At 55.3% G+C, this 11,647-nt stretch overlaps 1 protein-coding gene across 1 annotated transcript in view; it reads right to left on the reverse strand.

Moving 5' to 3' along the window:
- Window positions 1–417: 417 nt before the first annotated feature.
- The window catches only part of FAIM2 (Fas apoptotic inhibitory molecule 2), a 31,007-nt gene continuing 19,777 nt past the window's right edge, over window positions 418–11,647 (reverse strand). The window contains exon 12 of the mRNA XM_006091538.3: window positions 418–3,847. Within this exon, the coding sequence (XP_006091600.1) occupies window positions 3,698–3,847 (150 nt within the window). The 3' untranslated portion in view covers window positions 418–3,697. The remainder of the gene's footprint in view (window positions 3,848–11,647) is intronic.

An 11,647-nucleotide genomic window follows, 5' to 3' on the forward strand; every position in this document is an offset into this window, starting at 1 on the left:
TATGGCCTGCAAATGATCTTATAAACATCCAAATGGCCCTTGATAGAAAAAAGGTTCCCCACCCCTGTTCTAGAGAAACAAATTTTGGGTCAAAATAATAATCTTCTTAGAAGCTGTGCACAATGGAGCAGGCTCCCCTGGAAGGCGCCCCACTGGGAGGAGCTTCCAGTAGAACTGGGATAGGTCAGGTGCCAGCTCTCTGGGATCCCTTCCAACTCTGGGATCCCAAGAGTCTCTGCAAAGGGGGGCCAGTGCCCCTTTTCCACGTAAACGGGGAGGAGAGTTGATTCACACTTAAATGCACTGGGAGAAGCAGCTCTGGTGTGGATCTTTCACCCCAAAACCAGTTGAACCTCACACACAGACTCCCTGAGCCATCCGAAGTGACAAGCAAAAGGCAGGCGAAGGAAACAGCGCGAGTGTCATATTACTTTTATTCTTATCTCCCATCAGTCACGGACAGGGAAGGGTAGCTGAGGATGTGTGTCTGTCCTCAGACGCTGGGAGGAAGCTCCAGGGTCAGGTGGCGCACAGTGGTTTACAGCAGACAGGTAAGCAGTGTCCGAGAGGTGCGACAATGGTTGGACTACAGGGAAAGCTGGAGGCTGATGAGAGGTCTGGGGAGGTCAGAGGAGAGCCAGGAATGGAAGCCTGCCCACAACTCCTGCCATAGGGCACCCAGCTTCTCGCACAGAACCAGGCCCTGCTTTTCCTCAGGCGGCCACCAAGGGGCAGCAAAGTGCTGGTGTGACAGCCCAGCCCAGCCCAGCTGGAGAGCTGAGAGCCTTGGGACTTGTTCCAGGTGGCCAGGGAGGGAGAGACGGAGCATTTTGGGGTAAGGGCGTCTGTCCGATCCTGACTCCCCTGGGAGGAAACGCAGAGGATGGAAGAGCCAAGATTCCCGGGGGGCTTCCCCAGGCGATACAGGAGGAGGCAAGCACACACCTGGGAATCAGTGTGGAAGTCCCCAATCTGCAAACTCCAGAGCGGATCTCTTGGTCTCTCTTCCCCTCAGCAGGAGACCTCTGACCTCACATCACAGACGGCCAGATTCCTGGCTGCCTCTAGCTTTATGAAACCCAACCTACCCCTTCCTGGACCCAGTCCCACCCCTGCCAAAAATGTGAGGGGCCAGCAGGTCCCCTCCTCCTCTGCAGCTTGTGACACCTGCCCATTTTAGGTTTCTCAGGTTTCCATTAATCCTGCATTCCTGCTCCCCTGCCCTTCCTCCTTCCAAGTCCCATCCGGGTGTTCCTGGGGCTCCTCAGGGCTTGGATGGAGGTGGAACTCTCTGCTGCCAGCTCAGTGTGCCCTCAGGACCCAGAGGGGCAGGCTGCAGCACACTCTGCTTCGTGATGGCCCTGAGCTGCCCCTTCATCACGGGCTTCCCCTCCTCCCCTCTGCCCAGCTCTTGGAGCTCAGCCTCACATAAGCTTCTCAAGTCCCAGCTTCTGTATAAACTGTCCTGGGAAGAGAAGGGCTTGGGGAAGGGATTCTGAGAAGCAAGACCAAGGCCTAGCCTGAGAGTGGCAGGGCTAAGGGGGGGAATTCTGACCCCTCAGAACCGGGGCAAGAGATCAGGAGAGGAACGAAGGGGCAACTGGATGAGGGTATTCGTGGAAATACGTGTTCTGGTGCCTCCCCTGTGCCACCCTGGTCATGGTCTTCCTTCTTGCTGATAGCAATTGTGAATCACAGAGAGCAAGAAACACTCGCCTGACGCCGCGGGCAGTGAGGCTGGGAATCAGCACCAGAACCCGGCCGCCCAGCGTGTGTCCAGAAGGTGGAAACCACGGAGTGGAAAACTGGTAGCAGCAGTGGGAGGGGAGATGGAAGGCCAGGGTTGGCACCGAGGATGACAAATCCCCAGTAACGCCCAGGGCCTGACCACCATGCAACCTCATTGCAGCCCCACCCAGTCTGTTAGCTATACTACCCTGGGCTCATTTCCAAGCCCCTTGATCACCTCTGCCATGGGAATGGATGAAAACCACCTGTGTAGGAGGGCTGAAATGGATTAATTTAGGACAACACACAGTAGGCATCTCACCCATGCTCACGATTGCCTTTATCTCACCCACAAACACCACCATCATTTCTTGGTTCCTTATTCCCTCAAATACCCACGGTGCAATAAAACTTCTGCAATATTTCTTGAAAGCTGAAAATAGGAAGGGTGGGGAGGGAGGGGTTGGGAACACAGACAGCTTACGTAGTCATCCTCCCCACGGGCAAACAGGCCCCTCAGACAGGGGTAAGAGGTATCTAGAGGGAGAGGAATCCACTCTGAACCTCCCTGACCCCACCCAGTAACTTTCCACTGGCCTAGGGTTGGCTGCTCGCACGTGCTGGCTGCACTGGCTGCACGCTTCCCCCAGGCGTGGCCCCTGGTCCCCTCCCCAACAGGGCCTGCAGGGGGCTGGGTGGCTGACGCATTCCCTGCCGGAGATCTCAGCCGCCTAGAGGCTGATAAGGAGCCCAGGCCTCATCACGTGGGACTGGCCCTGGCTGGATCGTTTCCAAATTAGGGAGATGAGGAGATAAGGAGTGGAGGGGGCTTAGGGACTCTGTGCTGAGTGGCCAGAGAAGCTAGGGAAAGGGACATAGGCACAACCAACTGAGGCCTCAGGAGGCCTGGCTAGGGGTAAGCCAGCAAATGGCGTGAGATGGGGGAGGGTTTAAGAAATGGGATGTGTGGAAAGGCCCTGTGGAAGGGCTGGGGGCAGGGTAGGATTCCCTCCAGATGGGGCTGGCTCAGTCAGAATGACCCTCCCTCCCTCAGAACATCCAGTCCTCTAGGGCACAGCACTCGCCCCAGGCCTGTGGGAGCATCCTGGGGGCCCAGAGAAGAGGGTGAGAGGAATAGGTCTCAGTCCTGCCAGCCCACAGGCCTCCCGGGTGGGTGCAGGTCGGGGTGACCTGGCAGGACTGCAGAGCCCAGACCTCCCAGTTGGCTGCCCTGCGCCCACCTCCCTTGGGGTCCACTTAGGAGCAGGACCTCCTGCTCCCACCCCAACTGCTCTGTCATGACCCAGGAGGTAGATGGCACTGCCTTCCTATGCCTCTCTGGGTGCTCTTGGCCCCAGGGCTCCAGTCCCTAGAACAAGCCATTAGTCTCAGAGCTGAGAGAAGATGGGCAGCCTGGGACAGCCATCCTGCCTACCCACCTCCCCTCCACCACCCCGCGGAGCACCCTCACCTGATCTCCCAGCCATGCCCCGACCCCCTTCCTTACAAAGCCTGACCTGGAAAGAGAGAGAGGAGGGTGTCCAGGACGCAGGACAGTGTGCCCCACGGTCACAACGCCGTGGCAGCTTTAGGAGGAATCTTAGTGGGGTGCAGCCCTCAGCCAGGCTTCCTAGGGTCTCTTTCCCTCTGAAATCCTGCTGCTCTCCTCTCCCTTGTCCCTTGGGTCCTCAAACCCAGAGGAGCCTCCAGCCTGGACTGTCTCAGTCTGGGAGATGTAACTGGGGGGAAAGGGTGGCACAGGGCATGGGGTGACCTTGGTTCTGCAGGGCCCCTCAGGGCGTGGATACAAGCTACAGAGGGTGAGGATGAGGGGTAGGCGAGGGAGTGAGCAGGCTGGCCACAGGCCGGGCTGGCAGCTAGTTTATATCTGGGCTTACGGGAGCACAGGGAGGGTCAGAGGGCCAGCGAGGGAGCATTCTCTGAAGGGAGAGGTGGTGGGAGGAGCTCCTCATTCCCGGCTGGTGCCAAAAATCTGGAGGAAGAAGGTGAAGATGTAGATGATGTCTAGGTAAATGTTGAGGGCTCCAAAAACATACTCTTCGGGGCTCAGCGTGTGGCGTCGGTTACCCATCAGCAACTGCGTGTCAAATGCCAGGAACTGAGGGAAGGGGAAGAGATAGGAGAAGTCAGAAGGTTCAGTCACTGTGACACTGACCAGGGGGTCCAGTGTCCCCACCCAGGCCCACCCCTGATTTTGTTACTATCGCTCGCTGCCTGACTGCTCAGTGAGCTTCCAGCCCAGAATCTGGAACTCTCCCAGAACCTGGAACTTGCCCAACACCTCAGTCCCTAATTTAACACCTACTAACTGAGCACCTACTATGTGCCAGACACAGGCATACAGTAAAGAACAACATAGACAAGACCCCTTGCCTTATAGAGCTTCAAGTCTAGTGGGAAGTACGTGTTAGCATGAGTGTAACCAAAGCACCCGGTGCCGATCACAGGAACCTGGCCCCGTGTGGGTGTGGCAGGAAGCCAGGGAAGGCTTCCTGGAGGAGGGGGCCTTGAGGGACCTTCAAGCTGAGTCCTAGTCTTCTTGCCATTCCCCTAGGGCCCTGCTCTTAGAAGACAAATGAATGCTTCAAGTAATAGCGAGCAGGGAATGGAAATTTATTAGGCGTTTTCCAGACCTTAGCCTGCTTAGTCCTAATAATATCCCTACTGAGTAGGGGTTCCATTCCTCCCAGAGAAAACCACAGCCCAGAGATGCTAAGTACGTGCCTACGGTTACACAGTTAGGAAATGGCAAAGCCAGGATTTGAACCTGAGCAGGCCTCCTCCACTGCCCCCATGCTGAACCATTGAGCTCTGCTGCATGCAGACAGCACCGGGGTCTGTGCCTCCTGCCAGGAGACAGGCTCTCCCCCGGGCACCTTTTTGGCCCACTGGACTATGAATAGCTATTCCCTTAGAGATGGCTCCTCTTGGCCACCCTGCTGCTCCCTACCAGGCCTTCCCACTGCCTACAGTGACTCCTCCAAACAGCTTTTCTCTGGGGTCCCTGCATACGGAGCAGAACCCCTCAAGTCGCAGCATATGAAATTTGACAGGCAGGCTGTACTTTTCTGGGAGAAAGAAGCCAAAAAGTTCCACCAGTGTCTCCAAGGTTATGAACCACTGATCCACATGGGATTGGAATTCTTTAAATCGATGCACATTCTTGTTAACTGGGCTGTGCCCGGCTCTTCCGTCACTTGTGCATGGCCCTGTATTCCTCGGACTCTCTGAAACATTCATTATATGATACATATGCACGGGGCCAGGGCGGGTGCCAGGGACGTGCTGAGAGCTGCAGCCGATGGGGAACACAAATGCCTGCCTTGGGGGGCTCACCGCTTAGTGGGGAGTCTGAGATGAGTACAATAAAACCCAGTGAATGCCATAATTAGGGCTGATTGGGGAGGAGGAAGGTGTCCCAGGAGAGGTGACACTTAACCTGGGCTTTGAAGGATGACTAGGAGTTTGCCAGAAGACAGAGAAGGCACGGTGTGATGGGTGAGGAAATTCAGTATGGGAGGAGCAGGAGGGAAGGAGACGGAGGGAGGGGCCAGCTTACACTTGACCCTGGAAACTGGGGCCCAGCTCCATTTCCTTCACCCCAGACACAGACTCCCTGACTCTAGGACCCAGGCTCCTTGGAGCTGCTTTAGGTGCAGCCCCACGGAAGCCTGAGTGGACCCCGCCTCAGTGCCAATGACCCCAGGGCACGGGGGGCAGAGGCTCCAACAGGGAGCAAGTCCAGCAAGTGGGACTTGGAGGGGTGTCACCCTCGAAGGTGTGGAGTGGGGGTTGGTTAAGAATGCAGGCTTGAGCCCTCGCTGGTTTGGCTCAGTGGATAGAGCTTCAGACTGCGGACCGAAGGGTCCTGGGTTCGATTCCGGTCAAGGGCACATGCCCAGGTTGTGGGCTCGATCCCCCGTTGGGGGCGTGCAGGAGACAGCCAGTCAATGATTCTCTCTTATCATTGATGTTTCAATCTCTCTCTCCTTTCCTCTCCGATATCAATAAAAATCATTTTAAAAAAGAAAAAAAGAATGCAGGCTTGACAATCAGACTGACTGGATTCTAGTCTTAGTTCCGCTACTCACTAGTGATGGGCCCCGGGCAAGGCATTTCTCTCTGAGCCTGTGAGTCCACATCGGAAAAAGACAGATGAGAGCTAAACAACTTTCCTGAGGTTGTTGTGACAGAAAGATAATGCGTGCAAAGCGCCTGGCACGGCGCCTGAACATGGTAAGCGCTTAGTGAATGGTAGCTATGAATGTGGTTTTATTGTGATTGTCTGCAGGAGAGGCGCCCTCCCGAGAACCTGTGTACACCGCTGCTGAGCCGCCAGCGTCTCCCACGGCTCATCGAGGAGGCAGATGTGTTACTAGGGAAGCCGTGTGGCCTCAACAGAAGAAAAATGGGGAGCCTCACCAGGGCCGAGAAGGCCTGTTCAGGGTATGGCGGCCTCTCTGAGCCCAGTGGCACTGAGAAAGGGCATATGCGAGCACCGGGCTGGAGCCGGAACACCTGGGTTTGAGTGCGGGTTCATCCCTCAGTAGCCAGCACCCACGTGACCTCAGCGTCGTCATCTACAAAACGGGACGGTAGTAATGACCCCACCACCGTGTGGTTTTGAGGGTAAATGTAGGCAGTGTATGCAGCACCAACTATTATTATTCTTTAGAATCATCGCACCCCATCCTATGCTCCTGAATTTGATTTGGGTTCCCCAAAACGTTTTCCCTCTGCAGAGAGAACACGCAAGGAGAGGGCCAACTCCAACGCTACAAGCTGCTTAGCCGTCACGCCTGCCAGCAGAAGTTAATAAACTGCTGATCTGACTTATCAATCAGTAGCTTGCTTGGTTGATTGCCCAGAGCCTGGTCACCCCTGGGTGAGCTAATGAAAATAAATCTCTCAACTTAGAAGCTGGGACCTGACCAGGTTTGGGGGAGGCTCTTCCAAAGAGCACTCACCCAGGAGGCCCCTGAGAGCAGCCAGCTGGCTCTTCTCTTGGAGAAAAGAGGAGTGAAATGATTTCTGCCCCTGCCATTGGCCTATGGCCACGGATGCTTATCTATGTTGGGATAGCCTGCCCCAAATTCAACCCCACTGCCTGGCATCACCCATCACTGCAACCTCATGCTGTGAAGCAACGGAAGGCTTTTCATTCATTTATGCCCAGCAATATTTACTGAGCATCTACTATGTCCCAGGGAACTTGCCTTCAGAGAACTAATAATCGAATGAGAGCAAAAGACATCATCAGAGATTATATTATTAGCAAGCATTCATTATAGGGGAAAGTTACCTACTAACAACCCCCCCTGGGTGGCAGTAAGCATTGATAACTAACATCTTGGTGGAGAGCAGGTATCTTGGTTACAGTTAACATCTTAGCTGGCAGCTACGATCTCAGCTGAGAGCTAAACAAGGGGTCAAACACTAGAAGGGTAGCAGGTACTGAGTTGGTAGCCAGGTGAACATAAGACCCTGCCAGGGGAGCGAGTGGGATATGGGCAAGAGGCAGGAGGATTAGGCTGATGTCTGCATAGTCCTTTCACACACTATTCTTTTATCTGATCTCACTCACCCAATTTGCCCCAGGAGGTGCGTGTTATTGTCACTATTTTACATAAGAGGGAAGGAGTCTCAGAGCAGGTGACTGGCTTGCTGACAGTCATTGATCTAGTGCTGCAGCCAGATGACCTGTCTCATTCTGATGGAGATGGGGGTAGAGTGGGCTTGCAGGGAGGGAGGGGGCATGCACAGAGGCAGAGGAGCCAAAGCCAATGTTCCAGGTCCACCCAACTGGCTAGCCTTGGACCTGGCCAGGGCCCCTGGCTACACCCTCGGGCTGACCCTGCTGTGTCCAGGGCTTAGGCTTAGGCCTGTTGTTCTCCCAGGCGTGAGGCTGTGAGAGAGCATGCCAAGGACAGGCCAGCTCAGAGCCACCAACAAACAGGCACTGAATACAAAACGCTGAGGTTGCAATGCGTTGAATCAGCATAAAAAATAACAGAAATGCCAGCAGGAGTGCACAAAGCGCATGCCCAAGGCCTAGGCCTCCGCTGCGGCATTGGCTCCAACGGTGGAACACTGAAAACACCCAACTCCATCAGTGAGGACCGGTGGAAGGAGCTGTGGGTGGCAGTTCTGAGGCAGAAACATCTCTGACATATGCTATTATAGGAAACAAACAAGTTGCAGAAAAATCCGTATCAGGTGATCCCCTTTTATGTTAACAGACAAACCTCATAGGAGCCTATGCAGCAAATATCTATAAAACACATAGAGAAAGGCCTGGAAGGATATTGATCACAGTGGTTACCACTGGGGGAGGCAGTGAGGGACAAGGTCAAAACAATGTTTGCATTACCTATATTATTTAAGATTTTAAAAAATGGAATATATGAATAAGCATATTCATATATGATGTTAGGAAATTTAAAAAGAAAGGATAATGTTACACAAAAGAAGACTTGGTGACCTCTCAGCATGAGCCCCTGGGGCAGGTGCCGCATGATCGAGCCCCTCGTGTGGCTGAGGAGCCTGAGGCACAGGGAGCGTAAGTGATGTGCCCACTTCACACAGCCGAGAGGACAGCTCGAGTCCCTGACCCCAAATCCCACGCTTTCCATGGCACACGGAGTGCGCATGTGTGTGTGTGTGTGTTGTGTGCACGTGTGTGTGCACGTGTGTGTAAGGACAGAAGAGGTGGGAAGAGCTGTGCAAAAAGAGCTCATGGCCAAGAGCACTGCAGGCTTCCTGGGGGATGTAGAGAGCTGGGCCCAGCCGAGCTCTGCCACCACCTGCCACCCCCTTCCGGGCTAGAGAGTGAGCCTGGGCTTGGGGGACTCTTCAGGAAGAAACAACGAGCCCTAAGCCTTGTGCCCCAGATTGAGATGTGGGTCAGGGTGAGGGAGGAGAGGGGCTGAGTCCACTCGTTGCCTGGGGCCAGGGTTACATACTTCTCTTGTCTTCACTGACCTCAGTGTCAAAAATTTTAATGACACAGACAACTGCACATAGCCCTGGGTCCTGGCATGCATCTCCAGATGGGCCACTGCGGGAGCAGGGTCTGGCAGGCACGTAAGCCAGGAAGCCTGGCCCAGGATAAAAGGGGAGCAGTGTACAAAGTGTGTGAGGAACCCGAGGGTGGTCTCATGAGGAAGGGCAGGAGTGTGATACAGTGTTCAAGCACACGGACTGGGAAGTCACACAGACCTGGGTTCAAATCTTGCCTCTGACCTTAGGCAACTGACTACTACTAACAGGTAATACTTATTGATCACTGATGATGTGCGGGGCACGGTCTAAGTGCTTTGCATATATTAATTCATTTTGAAGTTACAACGACCTACGGAGCGGGAACTATTACTATCTGCATTTTATAGATTTTAAAAAACGAAGCGCAGAGACCTTACAGCTAAAATCTGGCAGAGAATGGATCTGAGCCCAGGTACCCTGGCTCCCAAATCCAGGGCTCCGGATGGCAAGGCTAACATTTACAGTAAGGGTACAAGCTACCACAGGAGACGAGAAACTACCATGTTCTTTGTGCGTGCCATCATATGCAATCATTACCCAGTCTTGTGAGAGAGTTCGTATTAGCCCCAATTTAAAGATGAGGCACCTGAGGCAGACAGGTCAGGTAACTTGCCCAAGGCCATCGTGGTAAGAGGAGGAGCCGGGCCTTGAATGTGGTTTGGGTGGGAAGTGTGTGGCCAGCTGGAGAGCTTCCTCCCCCTCTACAGGCTCCCCTGCCCCTTCTGATAGTGCCTCTCCTGGCTCCGCTCTGGAGAATGCCCCCTGCAGGTGAGAGCAGTGACTCCTCCCCTCCCTGCCCTGCCCCTGCCCCTGCCCCTGCCCCTGCCGTGCTCCCACAGAGCCTCTGAATCACCACCTCCCTCAGTCCTCCACCCCTGGGCTGGGGAGAGGGGGCTCTGGGTCTGGTTCCTGAGAAGTGAGACTCCAGGAAGTGAACTGAGGTGAGGCCGGGCGGGGGCACCTTTGAGCGGACTTTTCCCCAAAGGAACAATTACTGTCAATCCACCCTCCTCGCTGCCCTGGAGGAATCTACTCAACTTCCGGAGTTAAAGGGTAATGTCCCAGCACCATCGGGCTCCGCGGCATCTGGTGCTGACCCGCACGTTCTCCCTGCCCCCGGCCCTGACGCCAGGACACTGCAGGGGCCTCCTAACCGTCTCTCAGCCTCTGGCCTATCCACACAGCTTCTCATTCATCTTCCTTAAAGCACGGGGACCGGGATGTTTCCCGAGGGCCTCCAACTGGCCAGGCTGGGCAGGCGGAGAGAGCTCTCGGCTCATTAGGCCCATCACCTAATTTCTAACATCCTCTGCGGAGTTTCTTCCTTAGGCCCCCGGCTTGGCTTCTGACTTAGGTGGCGGGAGACCCTCAGTAGCTTTCGGGAGGCCCCAAAGAAGAACTAGCTGAGGCAGAGCAACCTGCCCAAAGTCCTGTGGGCATGGAGGCATAATTAACTAGGCACTGTGGTTCCACAGCCGCAAACCTGTTGGCCAGGCCCCAGCCCCACCCGTCCTCTCCCCAGCCTAGCCCTCCTGCTCGGTCTCAGCCCCTCCACCTTGCCCATCAGCCCAGCCCAGCCCTCCAGCTGCCCTGCCTGATTTTCCATGAGCTTCTACAGAAAGCACCTGAGAGGGCACTAGAGGGGAGAGGAGGATGGGTTAGTACGTTTCGGCTGACTCACCCACTTCTACCGGCATTAGGGTCTGGCGCCCAGTGGGGATGGGGTGGGGTGAGGCAGAAAACCCAAGGCCTCTTGAGAATGCACCAAAGCTGATGGGGTGAGGCCTAGGAGGGGCTGCCTCTCAAGGCTGGGCCACAACCCTGAACACCTGGGCTCCCAACCCCCCAGTCTCAGCCCAGTGCCGCTGGTGGCCCTGCCCTCAGGAATGGCAGAATCCTTCAAGGGGAGGGGCTGTGATCTCCAGGAGAGAAACCCGTTTGATTCTCTTAACTTTGCCAAGGCTCAGGCTGGGTGGGGGCTGGTTCTCACAGGGGGTCTGGACCTCCTCTGACACTTCTCTTCACCCTTCCCTCAGCATCTTCCCTGAGGCAGCGAGCAAAGCAGGACGTGCTAAGTGCTTTAATTTTTCTAGCTGCAGTGCAGGGAGGGCCCCACATGGTGCTGAGAATGCCCCACACTAGGGTAGGGGATGCCAGGATAGGCAGCTGGAGAGAGCAGGGGTGCTGGGCGCTGGTTCTGGGGATGGGTTGGAGCCAGGTGACCACAGATTCCACAGGGCAGAACTGAAGCTGGACGGAGGTCAGATTGAGGCCAAGGACCTTCTGAGTTGGGAGTTAATGGAAAGGCCCAGGGACCTTAGTTCTTGTGGGGCTGGGCCTCTGAGGGCCTCTGTCCACCTGAAACTGAGGGGAGGGAGGGAGGGAATGAATCCAGTGAGTCTTCCCTGTCCCCGTCCCTCCCGCCCCCCCCCAACTCTCCTTTACCCCATGGAACCCAGGGGACCTGCTGTATGTCCTCCTTCCTTTGACCCACCAACTGAGGGCAGGGCGAGGAGCACGGGGACTCAGGCACCAGGTTCCTGACCATTGTTTACATAACCTGAAGGATGAGCCCTATCAGGGCCTTTGGTGTGTTGTCTCCCAAGGAGACATTAATGGGTAATTAATTAGTCCTGTGGTTCCTCCTCTCCCGTGACTCACTGAAACTGATGCAGCAGTTTAATCAACTGTGCAGCCGCTTCCTTTGTGATGCAGCAGTTTAATCAACTGTGCAGCCGCTTCCTTTGCCCCACGGACAGCACCTCAGCCTGCCTCTCGACATCCCTTCATTCATCAACGTCAAGGGGCGTCTACTGTGTGGTCCGACACTGTGCTAAGCACTGGGTGGGGAGGCAGC

The sequence above is a fragment of the Myotis lucifugus genome, unplaced genomic scaffold (genome assembly GCF_000147115.1).
Source record: "Myotis lucifugus unplaced genomic scaffold, Myoluc2.0 scaffold_91, whole genome shotgun sequence".
Classification (NCBI taxonomy): Eukaryota; Metazoa; Chordata; class Mammalia; order Chiroptera; family Vespertilionidae; genus Myotis; species Myotis lucifugus.